Source organism: Camelina sativa, chromosome 5 (assembly GCF_000633955.1).
Source record: "Camelina sativa cultivar DH55 chromosome 5, Cs, whole genome shotgun sequence".
In the NCBI taxonomy this organism is placed as follows: Eukaryota; Viridiplantae; Streptophyta; class Magnoliopsida; order Brassicales; family Brassicaceae; genus Camelina; species Camelina sativa.
The window spans coordinates 1,062,835-1,086,865 of record NC_025689.1 but is presented as its reverse complement, the minus strand read 5'-3'; the positions used below and the strand labels follow the sequence as shown (position 1 = coordinate 1,086,865).

Genomic DNA, 24,031 nt, shown 5'->3' with positions numbered 1-24,031 from the left:
CTTTTGTCGAAATCTTGCTGATCCGAGAAATGAGAAACCACAGTTAAACAAATTAAACCCAGCTTTTATATTCTCATCTTTTAAACAAATTAATTGGAAAGAGTTACAGTAACGTTTATTTACACATCTCAAAACTGAAAATCCAGTTTTATTTGATAGCTTGGTGTGGTGCTAAAGTGGCGCTGTTAACACTATAAACCACTCACTTGATCAGAAATTACAAGCCAAGTTCTGAAGTTCAGTGCAGGAATAAGGAAATTTGCTAATTCTTTTGAAACCAGTTATACATTACTGTTGATCTGTCAAAAGTTCATCCTTTAGCATATTGGTTTTATCCTTATCAGATGTTCTTTAATCCATTACTGTCCTTTATTTGCCAAAGAGCTTCTTAATCTGTCAAAATATCTTCTGTATTGGATTGTTTCTTGACTGAAACACAATGAAGCAAGATGTTCTTCTTGATTAAGTTCAAACCTTGTTTTATTCATCCTCATTACAGAACTCAAAACAACATACAACTAACACATTCACAACAGAGCTCAAAACTTTACAGAAGCCAAATGGAAAAGAAAACATAATAAGGACTGAAAGAAACAAAACAAAGCGCTTCTTTTGCAGTCGTTGTTGGGGTATTAAAAGCTGTGGTTGTGTGTATCTGCACAAGAACGAAAACTAGAGCTTGTACATTGAAGTGGAAGTGAAACTGTACAGAGCTAACAGAGGAGCTTCCTGGTGATCATGAGTATCTTTCTTCGTCAGCACAAGAAGTGTTGGAGCAGTGAGACTCAAGGAACCAGCTCGTTGAGTGTTTCAGGTTGGACCACGTATGTGCAGTTGCTGATTATCTCTTCTAATAGTTCATCAAGGATTATTTCACCTGCTTCAGAACCGATGCAACCAATATCAAAGCGGAGGTCCATCCAGTTTCCAGCCCTAGCCAGGTCTTTCTGCACTATCTGGTCTAGTGTGTGAGGAGAAGGCAAAGGTAAGAGATGCCAGTAAACTTCTTCTTGTACCACTTCAGTAGCATTTTCCATCCGAACTGCAGGTTTGACGAATGAAATCCAAGGGCCATGCCCACAAAACTCCATAAGAACTTCATTGATACAGTCAAAAAGAAGTTTCTTATCACTGCAGAGATCTGTAGAACAGAAATCTATGTCATCCATAAGAGCCTGCTCAAGAAGCTGCTCCGAATAAAAAGACCTCGCCAAAAGCTCTTCCCAGTTCAACTCTGAGGATTTCACCACGGCTTGAATGTAAGCAAGAGCCAATTCCTTGTCATCCATCATAGTTTTGACATCATTTGCTTTGTCGGTTCTTGGAGAATCAGCTTCGTCGAATCTTATGCAAAGTGGTTGCATCCGCATTTCCACTAATTGAGTCAATGAAGAAGGTCAGAATCTGAGCTCTGAACAAAATTCTTACTAGAATACTAAATTGGTGCTGCAAATTCTTTATAGGCATATATACCTGAAGAGAACCTGGTGCTGTTTGGACTAGTGTCATCATCTGTAANTTAAGATGAACGAAGAGAGAGATTGAGGAAACGGCACCGTATATGGTTATCCATTGTTGATAATGAGGAAGAACACGAGAAAATACATCGTTGGAGNAAGCACAGACACAGGACTTGACTTTCCCAGTACATCTGTGGTATTTTCTTGGCAATCAGACATTTTTACTGAAGAGTTTGGTGGAGAACACGGTAACTTCCCCTCATCAAATATTTCCTAAGAACAAGATAAAGCAGGAAATATGAGGCTTTCATGAAGAAAACAATAGAAACTCTATCATAGACTCAAGGAATCAAACCTTTTCCAAGGGTTGCTTGTGCTCAACCTCATCAATATATGCATCTTGGTGGGTAATGGAAGAGCTCATTGTTTCAGACAATGAGTCCATAACAGTCTTCTCTTCCTCTTCCATCTCAGTGTCTGAAATGCCTGCTGATTACTCATCATAAGCGGTTAGTCTCGTTTTGACAGTTCAAAACCCCACCAAGACAGAAAAAAACAGATCAAAAGAGAAGAAGAAATATAATCACCTCCAGTAACTTGCATATCACCAGTAGACGATGTTTCTTCATCTGTGTTTGAATCCGATACTAATAGCTGAGAGTATTGTTCTGAACTGCACTGCTGAAGATTTGGTTTCTCGGTTGTCTGATCACCAACAGTATCATGTGCCAAGGTCACTCTAGGACTGTTTTCTGGTGTGGAGAACTCAGGGAAAGCAAGAATCTTCCCAAGGATTCTTGGTACTTCTTTATCCGGTGAATCAACAACATCTATATCTCTTTCTGCAAGCATTTCAGATAGGTTTTTCTTGGCAGCAATGTATATACCACACATACTCTTCTTCGAATCTTCACTTCCATGGACATTGTCCTCTCTGTTAGACTCACTTTTTGAATCAATGTCAGGAAATATTTCTCCACCTGAAACATGCCTTCCGGAAGTAGTATCTGTGTCTTGTCCCAAACAACCGTTTTGATTCATGTTAGACGACAATGCATCTGGATCAGGATCAGAGTCATATTGAGCATTGCATGGATTCTTTCCAACACCAAATTTTAGTCTTCTTCTGATTCTACTGAGAATTAAGCGAGAACCAAATCTCCCATGTTTGGCCTTGTTGTCTTTAGAAGGTGTTCCAGGTGATGATCCAACATCCAAAGGTTCAGGCTTCAAAATTACAATTGTTTGTTGTGTGCATTGAGAAGTTCTGCTTTCATTTGGAGATCTTGTTGTCACTTTGATTCTCTGAGAGTCCCCTGAAGTTGGTGTACCAGTATTCAAGAATGATCCTGCTTTAGAATCCAAGACCTGAAATGCATCCACCAGGCTGTCACAACTCTCTACTTCGCTATCCTTCTGAGCTATCAATCGCTTTATCAACTCGCTGAACTTCTCTTCGGAATCATCGTTTACTTCTTTCTGAGTACATTGATCATCATTTAAGTTCTCTGCATGATCGTCATCATCACCAGCAATCAAAACGTTGATATCCTCACTGATTTTGCTGCAGGGTCTACTTCTCCTCTTCCGGTTTCTGGACTCACACTTTTGCTTACTCATCTTCTCATCAATCTCCTCTTCAATGAGTTTCTTGACACTCTGCATCTCAGCTTCTTCACTCTCCTGAGACAACAACACAAAACAATCTACTTCAATAACCATTAACTTAACACAAGAAAAGTAAGCTCAAAGCCATGAAGGAAGTTAACAAAGACCTCACAGTCACAGTCACAGGTAAGCTGCTTCTCAACTTTAGTCTCAAACATTCCATTATTACCTGCATTAATTGTTTCATCAAACCAACAAAGTGAGAATCTTTTCTTCCGTCTCAGAAACATTTTCTCAATCATGAAGAAAAAAACAGAACCTATGATTCGTTTGCTTCCACGTTTCTTATCCATCAAAAGCTTGTGGGTAGATCCACCATGTCTGAAATCAAACATGCTCATAAACACCCAAACACATCCTATCCCTTCTCTTGAGAGATGTCTTCTACAAATCTCTTTCTCCATTAAAATCCACAATACTCTTCTTCTCCTCTCTCTCTCTGTTGAGCAAAATCTAAAAAAGGGAGTAACTATAAAAACAGATACCAAAACTGTGATTACAAACAAAGAATATTATGTCTGAATCAAAAAAGTAGTCTTTATATGATTCATGCATTGTTGATCCCTACGAAAGAAAAGAGAAAAAGAACTTTTACCTTTTAGAATCCGATCCAATGCTTGCAAGAAGAGGAACAATCTACTGATAAAGCAGAAGAAAAAAAAGTAGTGATAATACTTTAGTCTCTCTACTCACTCAGAGTTCCATATTTATTGTTAAAGAAGAAAGCTGAAAGATTATAGTAGTATATTTATTTCAAGATTTCGCATAAAATGCGGCTTTCTTGGCTTATTTATTATAGTAATAGGAAAAAACTCACGAGAGGGTGACGACGAAGCTCGAAGCACGAGGGTAGATTGTTTTTGCAAAGTGTGTCATTTAGTAGACCCACTTCTCTCACCAGAAACAAAATACTCGAATTTTTTAAAGTAAATACCCAGAGATCGATATCAAGTAGAAAACAAGAGTACTACTTGATTAAATATAAGTTTGACATTTGGCATCAGATTAAAAGAGTTTTACATTAGTAACGACAAAATCCGATCAAGTTTCATAATTTACGTAATAATAATATAATAGTAGTATAAATAATACTAGAAGAAAACGAAAAAAAAAAAAGTCAACATCTTTTGTCTTTCTTGTTTATTTCCGACATTAGAAAAATACTAAAAAACCAAAGAATCAAACTCCATTTTCTTAATCAAAACCTAACTATAAATTTGTACCTCTTGTTTACTTTAAGTGTGGACACACATAATTATACACAAACAAACGTATGTGTAGATAATTAGATATGGGGAATAGTCTCTCGGAGTCGGTAAGTAAATGGTCCTCTGGAGCCAAGTTGTCCGAGTGAGAGAGTACCGTACGGCGATATGTGTGTCGGGAAGGGCAAACTCGTCACTTTATAACGTTCCTTTTTCTTGTTTTTCTTTTTTTTGGTGTCTGTCTGACTGACTCACCACCGTTTATTTATAAATAAATAATGTCTCTTACCAAAACAATTTTAAAAATAAATAATGTCAGTGTGTGTTAAGTCCCAATAAAAACTAAATGGTTTTAATAAATGTCGAGAGCACGATCGTGATATTTGAAAACAAGGTTTGCCAAGCAGAAATACAATGTAGTAAAAAACTGGATTTTGTTTTTTTACAGGTTTTTTGGGGGTCAAATATGGTTATATAAATCGTAAATATGGAAAACGAATGAATTGATTAAGTAGAATCACGCAATATACGAAGAATATTGCCATAAAATGTGTAATACTTGTTAACCAGTAAAATAAAAAAATTACGAAGAATATTGCCATAAAGTTGCTCACAATTGGCAAACTCCATTTATGATTATTTGGACATTTGCTATATATGTAGGATCAGCATATTATATACAACAGCGAACGATGTTGATCCTATTTTGGACCACACCTTTTTGTGAAAACTTTTTGCGAATTTGGAGACGTGTATCCATCCATGTACATGAATATTTCTCACATAATATATTCAGACAGTTACTATATGGTTTTATATTTCGTCGTTAAGCATGCACCAATTTAGTATAGTTATGATGTCCATTTCTCATAATATTTATAATACATAATCTATTATCTAAAAATTAAGTCCGATAAAGTGAAAAAGAATACATGCACGTCACTCTAGATTCTAGAATGTTAAATCAATTTTTTAGTTTTGATCCGTTCGATTATCACCATTAATTGATTATTGCATGTAATTCTGTTTTGTACTGTAGTAATTAAGATTGATATAAATAGATTCAGTTTAAAGAGAGTTAATACCTTTAAGTAGCCGTAAAGAAAACCCCTAACTAGAAAGCAGCTAGTAATTATTTTATAGTAGCACCAAGATAAAAGACAAAAGCAATTAAGGATGGAAAAGAAAAGAAAAAAGAAGAGACAAAAGATATTAACAAATGTTCGCAATGAAGACCTTAAAAACAAAATTAAGTAACCGACAACGTTTCTTGTATTTTACTCAGCATATACCAACAGAAGAAACGACGACGTCATGGAGTATACGAAGCATATAGTTTCTTAGGATTCTTCTCTTACATTTTCGTCTCTCTTGTCCTAAGCGCATGTGAAGATTTGATGGGCCATTTGCGCATCGCTTTCTGCATTGTGTGTGACTCATACAACACAACCCGACCCGTAGGTTATGTGCAAGCAATGTTTCGTTGTTCTTGTTCGTTCTTAGGTACCATCGCCGAACTAAGTCTTGTAATTTACTTAAACTGGAATTTAACTAAAAGATTAGAAAGCTAACAAAATCAAACGGTAGCGTCATGTGTAATCAAATGCATGATTAGTTTCTTGACTTTTTATATTATATAATTTTCGTTTTTGTAGGTTAATTATATATAACTCTTTCATTATGTTCTACCTAACAGAAAATCATAGATATAATTAGTGTAATCTTATAAAATAAGCAGGGTTGCCATATAACAACTCTATCTAGTCATGCACCACAATCATCTTAGTTAAAGGTTTTGGTAACATATAAGTAGTCAATTAGTCATAAAGAAAAGACGGTGATAACGTAAAAAATAATGATGATATGCATGACTCTCTGTTAAAACTTAAACATCTCAATATGATTGATCTGAATTTTGGAACAAATATTTTCCCTTTTAAAATTATCAAAGTTTATGTCATCAACTAGCTGGTTATTACATCAAATTACCTGGTGATGCATATGAAAAACTTAATATAAACAACTAATCAATACAGATATGTTTTTCCAACAATATGTATCATAAGGATTTGAACTAGGATGATGTGGCAACCCTATCACTACTACGAAGTACTAATAGACACCAAAATAAGTGTATAAAATTCCTTCTAGACGTCAAAGTAAATTTATTTATAGAACTTTTAAGCTGACATATATTAATTTGTCCCATAATTAATAATCGAACACTGAACTAATGCCAACTAAGAAAATCACATCACAGAAAAGGAAACATTAATGTAATTAGGCACTCCCTGAAAAGGAAGAAGCCAAAATCTAAAAATGCTTGGTGGGTGAGGAAGAACGGACTGTGAGAGCATGAGTGATTATGTCCTATAATTTGTGCTACCAAAGCCTGCAATTTAAACATGTTGATACGTCCTTGGAAATTTCAGACTTTGAAAGCAAAACTTTGGGCTCGGACTCAGAATCTAAACCAGGCTTTGAAAGCAAGCCTGCATCATATATTGCCCATTTAATAACTTCGTTGTCATTTCTCATTGACTAAAGGCTAATTGTTGCGACTAATATAAAACCGGAGTTACATCCGTACTTAAGTTTAAAATTCTTCACACATATCTAGATTGTTTAAAGTTTTAGCCGTAAACTAATTTTAAAATCATCACATTTTATCTAATTTTTTTTTAACTAATAATGCAATCTTTATAAAATGAATCATTAAAAAATATGAATAGAAAGATGATGATATATATATCAAATAGAGGAACCATGTTATAGATTATGGTTTGTTTAATACTAATACGTATGTCAATCCGGATCCCGGTTATCGTGAAGACTAGTCATATATCATATCCAATTAAGATTATATCCCTAACGGAAACGTGCACGAACAAATTGTCAAATTCAAACCACAGTTTTTACGATGAAGCTTTGGACTAATGAATAAAGGAGATGCCACATTCCAAATCGTATATCCTAAGTTGAAATATTCCATGATAACGATATTTAATTTAAAAAAAAAACTAATAATTCAATAATTTAGGTTAGTTAAATGCTAAACTATAGTGAAATTGTGGATGTGCTTCGCCTGTCTTCATATCATGAGACAACCTTTTCTTTATTTTTTAAAAACCTGTCAATTACACATTAACGTAATATTCAATAAGATATAAAATTCTATATCGACGCCGGGGACATAGATAATTCAAATGAAAATGACAAGGGAATAAGCATTTGGGGGAATATGCCTATTAATTTACATTATATAACATGGTACAACCACACACGCCAAATTAACAATTCAACTAGTTCTTGATTAATCGAGAAAGAAAAACTTGAAAAAAATATGATTTCATCTTATATTAGTTGTTTCAATTTACAAGATATTTTTCTCATCTATATATTTCAACACAGAAATGTTTAATATTTTGAAGACAAGAAATATATATTTGCCGAACCAACTAACGAAATTAGTGTTTGACGTATAATTATATTCAATAAACACCGTAGAACTATATGGATTCAATATGTTTATTACCATTAGAATGATATTTGTTAGAAATTATTTATGTGAAGATATTAGTTACGCTATCGAAAATTCATATATATACGTTTGGTTTGATAGATAAAAATACATATATACGTTTTTCTGTAGTCTACGAGTTGTTGGTGTACCAATCTCATCTGTGCTATGGATGATTTTAATCTCACTAAAGAAGTACACGTGTCATTAATCGGTTAAGGTGGACCATCCAACTATATAAGTAGTACTGTGTGAGTGCCCACAGCAGATAAATAAAAAACCTCTTCTCTTCTTCTTTTAACTTTAAGACTCTCTCATGTTCTCTCGACCACGTCACGTTTGATTTGAGCATCAAACAACAAATCCCCCAAGAAGCTTCGTTTTGGTATGTAAAAAGCAAAAGCAAAATCGAATAAATTAGTTTATACAACTTTTTTCTCAATTTTAATTTTTCGTTCTCTCCTCTCATAAACTTTCCGAGAAAATCTCAGTTGTCTTGGTTGTTCTGACCAGGAGTCGTTTTGGTCAATACGTTTCGAAATTGATATCATATAAAAACTCTTTCTTCTTCTTCTTCTTCTTCTTCCGTATCCGTAGACTTTTTTAGGGTTTCAATACGATTTCGAGTGTCTGTTTTGCTTCAAAATTTCAGTCTGGTATGAACTTTCCCTTTTGGGATTTTAGAAACTTCTATTTTTTACTCGCTTGTTGATTCGTGGTTCCGGAGTTATCGGTTTGGATTCTCAATTTTGTTTCGTTGTTATGTGGATTTTAGGAGTACAAACGATCTGGTGGTTTGGTTTGTCTGATTTGGTATCGGAGAGATGGCTTTGGTGACTCCAATTCCAGCAATGGGTGAAAGAGCTGGATCCATGAGATTTCACGGAATCGGTAGCCCAGGATCAAGGTCCAGTCGGAGTGGGATTATGGACGAACCGGTTTCGCGGCTGATCGAGGAGAAAATCTTCGTTGCTGTGGATAAACACGTGGCCAAGAGCAAGTCTACACTCATCTGGGCTTTGCAAAACACTGGTGGGAAGAAGATTTGCCTTGTTCATGTTCATCAGCCCTCCCAGATGATTCCAGTTAGTAAGTACCTTCTTTACTTTTTGTGTGTGTGTGTTTTTTTTGTCCCTTAAGAGCCTAATTGTGTAGTCTGGTTTCTAATTTGTGGTCGTTGATCTCTATTCTTACTGTTTTTTTCCTCATATAGTGGGCGCCAAATTTCCAGTTGGTTCTGTGAAGGACGAAGAAGTTAGGGTTTTTAGAGAAAAAGAAAGGGCGAAAGTACATATGATCCTAGACGACTACCTTCGTATATGCCAGCAGAGAGGGGTATGCCTTCATTTTTTGCTTTTTATAGGAAGAGTTGTTTTACTTCATTGGCTAGCACTAGGATAGCCGTATGAAACTTTATTAGATAGTGTATTACTTGACAATTTTAGTTTCTTCTAGAGAATAATGGTGTCAATTATGATTGTAGGTCAGGGCAGAAAAGATGTTTATTGAAATGGAATCTATCGAGAATGGAATTGTACAACTGATCTCTGAGCTGGGAATTAGGAAGCTTGTCATGGGAGCAGCAGCAGATAGACACTATTCAAGGTATGCTCATAGGATTCAAAATTCGTTTTTGACTCTCTACTTAGGCATATTGAATCAACTCTTGTAGATTTGTCTGCTGTCTTACTCTTAAATGTCTTAATTTTTGGCCTGCTCCATCGTTTGACTTACAGGAGAATGACAGATTTGAAGTCCAGGAAAGCCATCTTCGTACGCCGAGAAGCACCTACTCTTTGTCATATATGGTTTACTTGCAAAGGATACTTAATTCATACAAGGTTTGGCCAATTCTTTTTCTCATATTCTGTAGATTTCAAAATGACTTATACGAGTCAGCCATGTATAGTAGTCTTTAAGCTTCCAGAGAGCTGCATTGGCATTGAAGCTGACGCATCTGTGGCTGCTTATTAGTAATCTTTATTGTGCTATCATTGCAGGGAAGCTACGATGGATGACACTGAATCAGAATATGCATCTCCGCGTCCTTCCATAAGTGCAAGTGATCTACTTCAAACTTTCTCTACACCGGAGTCTGAACATCAGCATATATCTCGAGTACAGAGCACCGATTCAATTCAACATTTTGTAAGCAATGGAAGTTCAACTGAACACAGCGGGAGGGTGTCGGATGGGTCTTTAAATACCGATGAGGAGGATAGAGAATCTGATGGCAGTGAAGTAACGGGAAGTGCAACAGTTATGAGTACAGTTGACGAGAATTCTGGCCATTCATCTCCCTCCAATTTTCCGGTATGCCATGTAGTTCCTAATGGAAAAAGCAATGCATTTTGATTTTGTATACCTTGCATTCTCAGCTGTCCAGGAATTTTTTCCATCATTGCAGGATGGTGTGGATGATTCATTTAACAATAAAATCCGAAAAGCTACGTCAGAGGCTCACAGTTCTAAACAAGAAGCTTTTGCAGAGACTCTTAGGCGTCAAAAAGCTGAAAAAAACGCACTTGATGCAATCAGAAGGGTGAGTTTCTTTGCAAAAATAATTTAGCTGGCACTGACATTTTCTAAAGATGATCGCTAGATATTCTAGCTAGAGATATACTATATCATACTGGACCCTCATGTTTGCTAGCGTATCACTTGAAGAGATTACTAGACTTAATGGTGGTGCTTTTAGTTACACCAATAACAGCTACAATAAAATATTTTTCTGATAATGTTGCTACGTACTATAGGCTAAACAATCAGAAAGTGCCTATTCTGAGGAGCTGAAGCGAAGGAAAGATACGGAAATAGCAGTAGCAAAAGAAAAAGAGAGATTTGTAACCATAAAAAATGAGCAAGAGGTAATCATGGAAGAACTTCAAAGTGCAATGGATCAGAAAGCAATGCTTGAAAGCCAAATAGCAGAGTCTGATGGTACAATGGAAAAGCTAAACCAGAAGCTTGATATAGCTGTGAAGTTGTTGCAAAAGTTGAAGGATGAACGAGAGGAGTTGCAGACAGAACGTGACAGAGCACTCAGAGAAGCTGAGGAGTTAAGGGGTCGTGCAGAAACTTCAACTCTACAGTTACCTCAGTACTTCACGGATTTCTCATTTTCTGAGATTGAGGAAGCAACTAATCACTTTGATTCGACCCTGAAGATTGGGGAAGGTGGATATGGAAGCATCTACGTTGGTATACTCCGTCATACACAGGTGGCTATAAAAATGTTGAATCCTAACAGTTCGCAAGGCCCTGTAGAATATCAACAGGAGGTAATTTCTTGACATATTATTACTGAAGCTAAGATTTGTTCAAATTAAATTGTTTGTGTCGTTTCATGACTGGTTTGTTGTGCATAAACTGCTGCCTCTACTAAAAATGGGACTTTGAAGCAGTCCTTCTGAAGTTTTAATTATATAGTATTTGCTGTGGAGGAGCTTTGACTAATTGACTAATTCGTGCGGCATTGCAGGTTGATGTGTTAAGTAAAATGAGGCATCCAAATATCATTACGCTAATTGGAGCATGTCCAGAGGGGTGGAGTCTTGTCTATGAGTATCTTCCGGATGGAAGCCTTGAAGACAGGATAAATTGCAAGGACAACTCTCCACCCTTGTCGTGGCAAAATCGTGTACGCATTGCCACTGAGATATGCGCAGCACTTGTCTTTCTTCATTCCAATAAAGCTCATAGTTTAGTTCATGGGGATTTGAAGCCAGCAAATATCCTTCTCGATTCCAATCTCGTTAGCAAGTTAAGTGACTTTGGGACCTGCTCACTACTTCATCCAAGTGGAAGCAAAAGCGTGAGAACTGATCTCACAGCCACAGGTGCTTATTTGGATCCAGAAGCTTCCAGTAGTGGAGAGCTAACTCCAAAGTCAGATGTTTACTCGTTTGGGATTATCTTATTGCGCTTGTTGACTGGGAGACCTGCCACACGGATATCAAACGAAGTGAAGTATGCCCTCGATAACGGATCATTGAACGACCTTTTGGACCCTTTAGCAGGTGACTGGCCCTTTGTTCAGGCGGAGCAGCTTGCTCGCTTGGCATTAAGATGCTGCGAGACTGTCAGCGAGAATCGTCCGGATCTTGGAACTGAAGTGTGGAGGGTACTTGAACCTATGAGGGCTTCTAGTGGAGGATCTTCATCTTTCCATCTTGGCCGTAACGAGCACCGCATAGCCCCTCCATACTTCATTTGCCCCATTTTCCAGGTAACTAAAATGTATAGTCTGAGTATTAATTTCCAATTTTATTATAAATCTCAAAAAACTTCGATCACAAAGGCATTGAAATTTGCTTGTTTGAGATCTCACACCATTATGTTGCAGTTTAATGGTACTAAACCCGTTTGTCCTCTGGTTTTACAAAACTTTCAGGAAGTCATGCAAGATCCACATGTGGCTGCAGACGGTTTCACATACGAAGCAGAGGCTATAAGAGCGTGGCTGGACAGTGAACATGATACTTCACCAATGACCAATGTCAAGCTTTCTCACACCAGCCTAATCGCTAACCATGCTCTTCGTTCTGCGATTCAAGAGTGGCTTCAACATCATTGCTGAAATTAAAATCCTTCAAACCCTCAACCCCTGTTCCCGCAAGTAGTCTCTTATGAAAAAAAAAAAGTTTTTTGCCTTTCTCTGCGGGAGGCAACAGAGAGTGAGTAAGATTAGTTTTTTTCAGTCTTCNAATGTATAGTCTGAGTATTAATTTCCAATTTTATTATAAATCTCAGAAAACTTCGATCACAAAGGCATTGAAATTTGCTTGTTTGAGATCTCACACCATTATGTTGCAGTTTAATGGTACTAAACCCGTTTGTCCTCTGGTTTTACAAAACTTTCAGGAAGTCATGCAAGATCCACATGTGGCTGCAGACGGTTTCACATACGAAGCAGAGGCTATAAGAGCGTGGCTGGACAGTGAACATGATACTTCACCAATGACCAATGTCAAGCTTTCTCACACCAGCCTAATCGCTAACCATGCTCTTCGTTCTGCGATTCAAGAGTGGCTTCAACATCATTGCTGAAAATAAAATCCTTCAAACCCTCAACCCCTGTTCCCGCAAGTAGTCTCTTATGAAAAAAAAAGTGTTTGCCTTTTTCTGCGGGAGGCACCAGAGAGTGAGTAAGATTAGTTTTTTCAGTCTTCCTTATACGTATACATAATACTATCTCCCCATATTTGTTTACTTTCTCAAGCATAGTGTAAGTCCTCCATATTTGTCATATATGAAAAGAAGAGGCTGGTGAGATTTGTATGTGTATATATTTATATATATATGTTCTGTATGAAAAAAGTTGTATGTTTATTCCTTTTGTGTGAGAAGAACTGCCTCAATTTTTGTTCCTCCATTATGTTCGGCTTTCTTTTAGCACAAAGATTAGCCTCTGACATGATCTCACTAGTGATGCCTTTACTTAGCTTAACTTTTACATAGGATGAGTCTTAAATTATGAAGTCAATACTATCGTGTAATACTTGTTTTCCTCCTAGAAGAAGTTAACCTTTGATTGCCTAATATTGTGATTATTATTTGTTAAAAGTTCTTAACTTCTTATGATTAATCTTACTTAATTAGCAGTGAGGTCAGGTCGTTTTGGCGGCTAGTGGCATAGCTGTAAAGGAAACTCAGGGTTGCACTGAGGTAAGCAACCTAACGCAGAATTGAAAGACATCAATCTGGAAATTGCTGAGACAGTGAGACTATTCTTCAGTATTTTCTTTAAGTCTTGTGGAATTTGTGTATCTCTGTCAATATGTCGACATTCCTCTTCGAACATAGATATTGTCGTTGAAAGTCATAAAGCCTTCATTATTTTAATACATGATACAACTTCTGCGTTAAGGCTACGTTTCGTCATTGGTACCGTGGTTGACTTCGTATGCATGTTATAACTGAACAAATTTTCTTGTTTGTTGATTGCTTCATCTCTTTTCTTGTATTGCAAAAGTTCATGTTTGTTATTGTTTATTAATCTCTTGAGTGAATTAGAGGAATGTTTTGAGTGTCATATATATGGAGTGTGTTGGAAAGAGGAGCTTCGATCCAAGCAAAGGGGAAAAGTGTTGGCTTCACGAGGCTTCAATGCAGCGTTAAACGCTGAATCCAGACCAAGCAAGAGAGAGATAGAGAGAGATGATGAGCAAACCAGTTTCGCAGCAGCTGCTAATGGATGAGAAGATATATGTTGCAGTGGGGACGGAATTAGGGAACAAGTCCACTCTTGTTTGGGCGATACAGAACACTGGAGGCAAGGAGTTCTGTATCGTCCACGTTCACCAGCCGCTCTACAGAAAAGAAAAGGAAAAGGCACAAAAGATCATGGACAAGTACCTTCAAACATGCAGGCTAATGCAGGTATGTTTTGGTTACTTCTATTGCTGATAAGTGATATTATTTATTTGTTTGATGATACAAGAGATAAAGAGAGCCGATTGTGATATTCTAGGTCCGTGCAGAGAAGATACTCATTGAAATGGAGTCGGTAGAGAAGGGACTCATCCAACTGATTTCAGAGCACAATGTCAAGAAGCTCGTCATGGGTGCTGCGTCAGACAGCCACTATTCAATGTACACACCGGCATAACTAACTACTTTTGGATTTTCATCTTTCATGGATCTTTCTTGTTATCTTCACTTATTGATTCATCATTATTCTTAATTTGCAGGAGGATGGCAGATCTGTTATCCAAGAAAGCCATTTACATTCGTCAAGAAGCGCCTGCTACTTGTTGTATATGGTTTACTTGCAAAGGATACCTGGTATATACAAGGTCTATCCCGAGTCCCTGTAATCTATGCTAGAGAAATCAGACGGTTTTTGGAATGCTATTTGTGTTTTATATCTGACTCTTGTGGTTTTAACAGGAACTGGGATTGTGAGAACAATCACATGTCAGAAGACTAATATATCTGGTGATGGTATAATGCAGGGAAGCTATCATGGGTAACGCATCTCTTGAGTATGCATCTACAAGTTCTGATCAAGATTCAGTCCGTTCACGAGGATCTGTATTACCTTCGGGCCAATACACGATATCTAGAGGAAATGGAAATGTGTATCAATTAGCTGTCTTTGAAGCTGAGAAATCGAAAAAAGAAGCAAGCTTGGAGGCTTTCAAGCATCAGGAAGCTGAAAAAGAGAAAAATAAAGCAATGAAAAAGGTAACAAGTTCTTGGCAATCTCTTCCTTGCTCCTACAATTTCTGTTGCCATTGGGAATGTCGTTTTTGCCTGATGATTACGAAGTTTTCTGACCAAATGTAGGCTAAAGAATGGGAAAGTGCCTATTTCGAGGAGTTGAATCGTAGGAAAGAAACAGAAATGGAGCTGACGAAAGCGAGAGAAAAACTCGAAAAGATGAGGTATATATCTGAAAACCGAATAACCGAGTCCTATATGTTGGTACAAAAGCTGCAAGACAAGTATAACTTGGCAACGAAAGCGTTGAGAAAAGCCAAGGAAGAACGAGATGAACTGATAAAAGGACGCGACAAAGCAATTATAGAAGCAGAGGAGCTGAAGAGAATCCATGAGAAGGTCTCTCGATCTGATGAGCACCGTGAAGCTCCTCAGTACTTCATCTGTCCCATTTCACTGGTAAAACTAAAGTCAATCAAGAGAGGAACCGAAGATTGCATCTAATCATAAAAACAAATTATTGAAACCTTTTTTCTTCTTCTATATAATGTTGCAGGAAGTGATGGAGGATCCACAACTAGCAGCAGATGGATTTACATATGAAACAGAAGCCATAAGAACATGGCTTGAGAGTGGACATGAGACTTCACCAATGACGAACAAGAAGCTTCTTCATACAAACTTAGTTCCAAATCTTGCACTTCGATCTGCAATCCAGGAATGGCTTCACGCTTCACCCTCTTCCCGAAAGTGAAAGAAAAAAAAGAAATATAATTTATTCTTCAGCATTTGCTTCAACGATCTCGTCTACTTGTAATGTAATAATGTATATAAAACCCATGTAACTTGAAAGACCTTTTCTTCATTCTTGTTTTTTTATGTAATACAATCTGACCATGTATATATTACGTTGAAAGCAGCTAATAAACTAAATAAAATATGAAAAGATACCATGTTGAATAACATTTTTATATTGCATTTTCTACATTGTTCCTCATGGTTTATTATTTCTTTAGATTTTTTTCATATCTTTTGGAAAAATAAAACCATCGATCATGTCTTTTTCAATAACATATAGGTATAGATTGATGGAATATTCGAAGGAACAGAGATACCAGAATGGTGAGATGTGCAGCCATTGGGTGTCTTCTTGTCCAAGTAAACAAGCCAATGCTTATGCAAGAAACTTATCTCTTCCAAAATCTTGTCTCTCCATAAGTTCCTTCTTCTCAGGCTATGGAGGAAACAGTCAGCTCAGGGATACTTGAAGAGAAAATCTTCGTTGCAGTTGGGAAAAATGTGTGGAAGAACACATCAAATCTCCTATGGGCGTTAGAAAACTCCGAGGGAAACAGAATCTGCATCCTTCATATTCACCAGCCATCTCCAACGATTCCTGTCTGTAAGTGTTGTTGTTTACCCTCTTTTGGCTTTCTAATAAGTCTCCCTGGTTAATAAGTATTGACTTTAATTAAAACTCTTGTCACTTCTAATGCAAAGTGGGTACCAGATTCGAAGCTTCCACGGCTGATGAGGAGTTAGTGAGAGCATATAGAGGCAAAGAAACGGTGAAAACAGACAAGATTCTACAAGAGTACCTTAGTATTTGCCTGAAGAAAGGGGTATGTATTGTGCATGTCAACTCTGTTTTCCTTAATTCTTTCTAAAAGAAGGTTGGTTTCTGTAGGTACAGGCAGAGAAACTGTGTTTTGCAATGGACTCAATCGAGAAAGGGATTTTGGAAATGATACAACAGCATAAAATCAGGAAGCTTGTTATGGGAGCTGCTGCAGATAAACACTATTCCATGTAATAATTGCTTTGGCTCATTGAGATTAGACATGACAATCTTTTTGGATCTCTCTTGTTTGTTTGCTCGCTAATTAAGCCCGTGCGTGCGTCTTGTTATCGTTTCCAGGAAAATGGAGGATCTTAGGTCCAAGAAAGCAAGCTTCGTCTGCGAACAAGCGCCTGCTACTTGTCAAATACAGTTTACCTGCAAAGGAAACCTTATCCACACAAGGTTTGGTGAAGACCTTTTTGTTTTCACAGAGATATCCACAACTGCTGGATGCTGCTTTTTGCTGATGTTTCCTGATCAATGTAGGGAAGCTAGAATGGATGAAGTTCGAGCTCTCTCTGCGCTCTTGTCTGAGTTTCAGCGGCTTGGGTTGCCACAAATAAGCACCAATACGCTTCAAGAGGTAGCAAGTTTGGATGGACAAAACGACAAGGGATCCTCCTCCTCTTGTCAGTCTGCTGGTACATTGTCACACCCCGGAAGATCTGAGGACTCAATAAACGAAGTTCAAGAGGAACCGAATGACTCATCTTCTCAAGTTTTCCCGGTATGTGTTGCAACTCTGACTAGAAAATATAAAGACCCTGCAGATTATATTATATTCATTACATGATCTGGTTGATGGAATTGCCTACTGTGCTTGTTTCATCAGTGCAGCGGAATGGGACTAAACATGATAAACTTCCTGATCAACTACACCAAGCTATGGCAGAAGCTCACAGTTCAAAACCATGAGCATCGTGAGTGACTCTCCAATTTAAACGTCTCCTGAAAGAAGAGAGAGAGAGAGATAAAAACTGCAATGAACTGATATAGTTGTATATACAATGTATGTAACAAGAATCATTTGTGTGAGATGTAGCTACTTGTGACTTCTTCTTTTCTCGTCTGGTGTGACTTGTGAGTTGTGATGCTAAAACAAATGGAACCTGTCTTCATTATTTCTTCTTCTTCTAACTATAAATCTCAGTTTAAGTTATCATCAAGCCATTGATCCTGATCAAGGCGAGTGTTGTTATGTTTTTCTTTTATCAAATAGTCTAAGGAACTTCAACCATTTATTACATTCGCAATAGTGTGATACAAGAAAGTGTGTCTATGATTAATTTCTGATGCTAAAACAAAATACCTTAACGTAGAACTAGATTCTAACAACTAAAATAACTTACACGTGGTTTTACAAAGAAAAGGACGGATCACTAGACGAATGTTAAACATTCAAAATCAAAACTGTTACATGAGGACACGCATCAACCGCCGGTGGTGACTAGTGAACCATTCTCTCTCTCTATTTGCTCACATACATAACCAAAACTGTTTCATTTTCAGCTTCAATTGTGTCATGGAGATTGACCTTTAAGTTCAAACCATAACCCCATCAGTCATCTAGAGTATGTCTAAAACCTGTTTGTCATTTATTTAACACCGCAAGCGTCCAACTCAACATTACGATTAAAGAAAAAAGTATAAGATAATGACGCCAATATAGATACCACCATACCTGTATGCCGTCTTGTAGTCCCGTTGCCATTTATGGAGAAGTGTACAGGCCTTCTTTCTTGTCCTAGCGACCGAACCCAAGTGGAGTTCAGTCTTTGAGCAAAATCTTCTACCTCTCTGTAATAAAATAAATACACCACTCATAAGAACCAAGTCTATTTCATTTCCCAAATGCAAGATTTTGATGGAGCTGATACTCATCTTTATTCATGACTTGGAGAACAATGTGTAACATTCATTATAAGAAATATATCCTAGTTTTGATTTAACAAGGAGGGTCTTACCTATCAAGCATTTCCCTCATGGCTGGATCGATTTCATCGTCTTCATCTTCAGAGCTGGCCTTTGGTGTAGAAATGTCATCTTCTGCACTAGGTAAGTTGGGTACCTCTCTCATGCTGGACCCGGTCTCTTCAACACATTGTTGTTTGGAATGAAGATCATGTGATTCCTAAGCACAAGGAACGCATCATTGACTTGGTAAATACCGACCAGAAAACAAACACAGAGAAACTAGTCTGAACCTTATCATGAATGTCATTTGAAGAAACAATCTTCTTTTTCTTCTTCTTCTTTTTCTTTACCACCTTGGGATCTGTGAAACAGAATTTTCCTTACTTCCAATGAGGCCTTCAAAAGGAAGTAGAATAGAGAAAGTAGAAAACTAAGAGGCAACACAAACATAAAATCACAGACCAAATATCTCAATCAAATATGGATAATATTCACCAAATCAATATTAAAATGACAAATATGTAGCTCAAAGAGGAAAATATAGTCAACAACCAAAAACATACATCACTGAATCAACACAAAAAGAATCCAAACATGTACTATAATGTGATGGTACAGTACTTCAGAGTTAAATAGAGAACTTGGAGCAGCCAACGAAGAAACAGAACAAATGAAAGGAAATTGTGAATTTAGAAAACCAGTAAGGTCAAAGGAAAGTACCTCTGCTGTTAATAAATGATAACAGGTCATCCACAGAACGTTCATCCACATGTTCTTCAACCTCAACATTCTAAGACATGGAAAACCCCAACTTCATAAGCTCATGAAACAGTTCAATCTTACAGACCAAATTACCCTCAATTTTCATTCATAAAGCTACAAATTACAAATTGCAATATCCTAAACAAGTTAAATAGAAAATGCTAAACAGACCTTCAATCTCTCTCTTTCTTTCAGCTCCTTTCTCTTCTTTGCGTACAATCTATTCAGTAGTCGAATCCGTGGATCATCCATCGTGTTCTTCAGAGGCTCTAATTTCTCCTCCTGGATAAATTATCAAAGAGCAGTCAAAAAAAGAAGCAGATGGAGAAGACACATCTCAAGAAGAGATATTTTGAGAAGCACATACCTCAGTAAGGTCATCAGGCAAATGAAATATTTCTCGTATCTCCTCAGGGGTTTTGCCTTCAATGATCCGTGCAAGTGCACGACTAGTAAGATCAACCAAAGGCTTCAGCTGCAAACTGTCAGCGGCTGATGTTAACTCACAGAGCCTCTTTGTATCCATTCGGATGAATCTTTCATCATAAGTTTTCTGTTCCTAAAGAGTGGAAAGTAGATGTATTGAAAAAGGCCCGACAGGGTATGAAAATTTATTCAATAATATAGAATACAAACCTTGTTTGAACGTCCAGGCATTTGATGAAATCTGCAATAATCAAGAACCAAGCTGAACATAGCTGGATTAACTCGCTGTGGAAGCGATATTGCATGATTCTTAGAAGATCCAACACCCTTCTGTATTACCTCTTGACATATCATGGGACAGAACATTGCAACCTCTTGTTCTACTTGCTGGATTGAGCCATCAGCAGTTTGAAGCCATATGTAGGACTTCATCGTCTGAATCCATAACATTGCGAAAGAAATTTAGTCATTCAATTCCAACCAACTAGCTCATGTAATTCAGATGGTGAGAATAAAGTTAATCATGAATCAAACACTAAACTGTAAAAATCCATGTATCAAAAAGTGCCTTAGTTTAATACTGAGAATGTCATGATATCTAACAACCCTCTAACCATCACAACCTTAGACAGTACTAGTTTAGGCATATGCCCTATTGCCCTATTGGTCCTTTTCCTTTAGAGTTGAAGTAGCTGACTAAGATAGTCCAGTAGTAAAAGGAAAGGAATGAAATTATTACCTCTGGTTTCATGACGGCCAAATTACCTTCAGACATTGATGATAGATCTGATGTGTCTTCTTCTGTTATAATTATTACTACACCTTAGCTCCAATAAGTAGGTCACAGTCACACCCTACTATACAAAAACCTCCGTTCTACCTTGAGCTCCAATATGCACACTCTCAAATCTCTTTTTGGCCAAAAAGATAAAAAAGCATCACCCTTTAATGCTAAAAAGCATCTCTTTAACGGTATCTGACGAGCAAACAAGCCAAATTTGAACCTTTAACATCCAATTCAATCTACAAAAGTCAAAAATTAAGCACAAATAAGAACCGCAAATCAGAAAAAAAAAAACGAAACAAGAAGTATCTAAAAATTGATCCAATGAAGCAGCAAAACAAAAACAGAGCAAAAACAGCCGTATACGTTTTGGAATTATCCAAAACACATAATAAAAACAAGTAAAGCAAACAGATAGAGATACAAGCACGCAATGAATCACCCAACAAGCTCTTTTAACCAATGGGGAAGTCAATTATTTTGGAATAAACGCGTCGTTTACCTTATAACAGAAATTGGGTAATGGAGGTCGACTTGCGACGAAGGGATTTTGAAACGTGGTGGTGGACAGCGACGGCGGACGGCGGCGGCCAAGCGATGTGGAGCGGATAAGAGAGAGAAAGCGGATTTTAATTCATTTATTTTTTAAAAAAATATACATTCAGATGATGAGAGTGAGACACGGAGGAAAATAAGAAAATGAGAGGACTGATCAAGTCCAGGTGTCATTACCACGTTGGCTAACTGATGGCTTGTGGTAGTAAAAAACAATACGGCAAGAACGTTACGTGAAAAAAGAAACTAGGGTTGGTTAGTTAGCGAGAGTGGTTCGAGTCGGTGATGCTTGTTGTGGTGGTTTTAGGTTCATTCGCCGTTAGACCAATTTTAAATTTTACAATTAGGAGACTTTGTTAAAAAAGCCGGAGGCGCTTGTGGACTAAAGTATATAAGCCCAGTTAGACGTTTGGGCTTTATTTATCCAGACGATAGATAGGCCAAGTCTTCGATATACAGTTTATATTTCCAAGAAATTTGGTTTTCCATATTGAGTTTGAATTTGAAATTAAATTGTAGGAACTCTCTCAGATCAAGCTCACACATCCTACGTGAAAATGAATAATTTCGGTCATAGATATTATTATAAAAGGGAAACAGCATGGTTTTTATAACAAAAACGTATATGTTTGGGTGAATTTTGTTTCTAAAATGTAAATTTTAATAAATAAATCCAAAATTTTGTATGTCCAATATTTTCTTTCATCCGTGATGTTCTTTTAAACCGCTAAAACTATTTTTTTATTGATAAAAGTTTGTAAGTATTGTTATTGTGTTGTTGTAACTTGTAAGCGTTGGATGTTTAAGATTTTGGTATTGTACTTGTGGTGGTTAAGAAGACTCTTTTGTCTGAAAACTGAAAAAGAAAGAATTTTCACAAAAATAAAATAAAATCCAAGAGAGGTGGAGGTGGGGACTATAGCGCAACGGGAATATTGGGAGTGGGCATGCAATTATTGCACTCAGCTAAATAAAAATGATTTTTTTGGCTGAAGGTGACAAGTGTTTGGGTGGCTTGGTCGGTTTTTGTCTACGTAATTTTCTGCCACGTGTCCTCTTATCCGTGGGTTGGACGGCTTGGAATCGTAGAATATTTTATCCTCGCAAACCAAAAGTCCATACAAACAAATTACGACCTTCCCTCCCTTTCTTTCTTATTATTCTTCCATGGCTTAAAAACCAAGAATTTATAATAAAGAATTTGCAAAAGTTCAATCCTGATGTTGATATGTAGTATACTAGTACTACAATGAAATACCAATAGTTGAGTTTTGATACATAGGTTGAATGGTATTGGTAAGATGATTATATTTATTTTCGTCTTTTGCACACATGGCAAAATGGTGTAGAATGGTTGTATATGTGTTATGTATAAACTTACTTAATTATAAGACTTGTGTCATTGTGTGAATCGAACTTTTTTTTTTGCAGAATCCAGAGGACTGTTCTGATATCGACTCGTCAGGCTTACTAATGCAAAACAAAATTATGGCGTTATTTGAGAATGTCAATGATGGTTTGGGATACCAAAAAATACGAAAACAAAACTTTGCAATATACACCGTTAAAATTACATGGGTTCTAGAAGGAAATTTGGTACATGGTCATATTATCATATACTACAGTTCATGATGTGTAAGCTTGGAAGGTAATATGAAAAAGGCAAGGGATAGTAAATAACGAAATTCGGCAATTTGGTAATGAGACTAGAAGAGAACAGCACGTGGGTAGGACATAATGTCACACCCAAAAAGACAACAAAGCAACGAAGCAACCATAATTGTTCGGTCCTTTTTTTCCTTTTGGCTTAAACGTTGTCTTTCCTTTTTGGCAAATAGTGGATTGCAGCCGAATATTACACTACCCAATCTTCTTCTTTTAATCTGGTTTAATCCCACCATTCATAATAATTTCATATCATGCATATTATATATTCATGTTGAAACTGCTTCCTATATATGTGTAAATGGTGTGACGTTTTTTCTTATTTCATATAGGCAATTTATTGATCTAGAGTACACTTGGGTGTAGTTGTTGGTACAATAAAGTTGCATTATAGACAAACAAAATTCCGATGTCATGATTGATTGTCTGATTGATGTATAGATTATTATTAATTAGCTCTTTCATTATAAGTATAGCCTCATGGATAACATCATAACAATGGTGAAGATAATAACATAACATAAAAAAGAATCTCATTTCTTTTTTATTGATAAAAGGATATCATGTCTTTTTATTTTTGGTTTTACTGCTTATTATGATGATCACTCATAATCATAACTAAAATTGTTGGAGAATTAAGGTAAGAAAATTATGCTATAAAGCAAAGTAACTGTTGGAGAATTAAAGTGATCACTAAACTAAAATTAGTAATGTTAGAAAGAAAATATTAGTAGATTATTTGTTGAATGAGGTGTCTCTATGTCTTTTAGGTACGGGTGAGAGTCCATGTGCTCTTTCTTATCCTGACAACGGTCCAAATAAACCGCCGGTTCACCTCGACCACATATTCAACTCCTTTTATAATAGTTTTATTTTCTTTTCAGTATTTTCTTTTGTGGCAAATTAAAATTCAAACATTAAAAAAAAGAACATTCATGAAAGATACATGGATAAAATTCCACATAGTATACAGTATCATATTAGAGTAGAATACGACATTTGGTTAGAGTACATAAAAATAGCTGCAAAGCGGATTTTGAAACTCTGTCCACACACTTTAATTATCATTAGATCAATAACAAGCATTATCAGTAACAACATACATGATAACGTTAATTAATCTAATTAAATTCAACTAATTAATAATCATCGTCGTGTTTTTATTTAAGTTAATTTTCATTTGTTTGCATTATCTTCCAACATTGAGGTTTCGTCACTATAAAAAGCACCACTCCCTCAAGCTTCTCTCTGCAACATAGTCACAGAGAAACCCCAAAACCTAAAAAA

General features: G+C 36.6%; 5 protein-coding genes across 11 annotated transcripts; 3 read left to right on the top strand and 2 right to left on the bottom strand.

Moving 5' to 3' along the window:
• Positions 456-3,948, bottom strand: LOC104784729. The gene is made up of 8 exons (XM_010509794.2): positions 3,724-3,948; positions 3,388-3,581; positions 3,236-3,297; positions 2,048-3,143; positions 1,816-1,949; positions 1,607-1,733; positions 1,474-1,518; positions 456-1,375 (listed from the first exon to the last, which is right to left on the bottom strand). The coding sequence occupies exons 2-8, from the start codon at positions 3,530-3,532 to the stop codon at positions 786-788; spliced, it is 2,199 nt and encodes a 732-aa protein (XP_010508096.1). The 5' UTR covers positions 3,533-3,581; positions 3,724-3,948; the 3' UTR covers positions 456-785.
• On the top strand, positions 8,143-12,544 carry LOC104784727 (U-box domain-containing protein 33). 2 transcript variants are annotated; one of them, XM_010509793.2, is made up of 10 exons: positions 8,143-8,238; positions 8,629-8,942; positions 9,067-9,188; positions 9,337-9,458; positions 9,590-9,694; positions 9,854-10,166; positions 10,261-10,395; positions 10,610-11,134; positions 11,335-12,081; positions 12,247-12,544. In XM_010509793.2, the coding sequence occupies exons 2-10, from the start codon at positions 8,678-8,680 to the stop codon at positions 12,430-12,432; spliced, it is 2,520 nt and encodes an 839-aa protein (XP_010508095.1). In that variant the 5' UTR covers positions 8,143-8,238; positions 8,629-8,677; the 3' UTR covers positions 12,433-12,544. The 2 variants fall into 2 exon arrangements, with proteins under 2 accessions (XP_010508095.1, XP_010508094.1); XM_010509792.2 differs by lacking the exon at positions 8,143-8,238 and adding an exon at positions 8,267-8,509.
• Positions 13,418-15,874, top strand: LOC104784726 (U-box domain-containing protein 37). Its single transcript, XM_010509791.2, has 6 exons — positions 13,418-14,234; positions 14,326-14,447; positions 14,546-14,650; positions 14,810-15,041; positions 15,144-15,476; positions 15,574-15,874. Exons 1-6 carry the CDS (start codon positions 14,013-14,015, stop codon positions 15,769-15,771), a joined length of 1,212 nt encoding a protein of 403 aa, XP_010508093.1. The 5' UTR covers positions 13,418-14,012; the 3' UTR covers positions 15,772-15,874.
• LOC104784724 (U-box domain-containing protein 33-like) lies at positions 16,076-17,759 on the top strand. Of its 2 annotated transcripts, XM_010509785.2 has the most exons (6): positions 16,254-16,419; positions 16,518-16,639; positions 16,705-16,826; positions 16,936-17,040; positions 17,125-17,365; positions 17,471-17,759. In XM_010509785.2, the coding sequence occupies exons 1-6, from the start codon at positions 16,254-16,256 to the stop codon at positions 17,564-17,566; spliced, it is 852 nt and encodes a 283-aa protein (XP_010508087.1). In that variant the 3' UTR covers positions 17,567-17,759. The 2 variants fall into 2 exon arrangements, with proteins under 2 accessions (XP_010508085.1, XP_010508087.1); XM_010509783.1 differs by having other exon boundaries at positions 16,076-16,419; positions 16,936-17,365.
• Positions 17,860-21,391, bottom strand: LOC104784725 (SKP1-like protein 20). 5 transcript variants are annotated; one of them, XM_010509786.2, is made up of 10 exons: positions 21,027-21,391; positions 20,480-20,763; positions 19,951-20,175; positions 19,682-19,873; positions 19,486-19,596; positions 19,273-19,342; positions 18,843-18,913; positions 18,603-18,769; positions 18,320-18,435; positions 17,860-18,222 (listed from the first exon to the last, which is right to left on the bottom strand). In XM_010509786.2, exons 2-10 carry the CDS (start codon positions 20,513-20,515, stop codon positions 18,197-18,199), a joined length of 1,014 nt encoding a protein of 337 aa, XP_010508088.1. In that variant the 5' UTR covers positions 20,516-20,763; positions 21,027-21,391; the 3' UTR covers positions 17,860-18,196. The 5 variants fall into 5 exon arrangements, with proteins under 5 accessions (XP_010508088.1, XP_010508090.1, XP_010508089.1 ...); XM_010509788.2 differs by having other exon boundaries at positions 17,860-18,172; XM_010509787.2 differs by having other exon boundaries at positions 20,480-20,716; positions 21,027-21,377.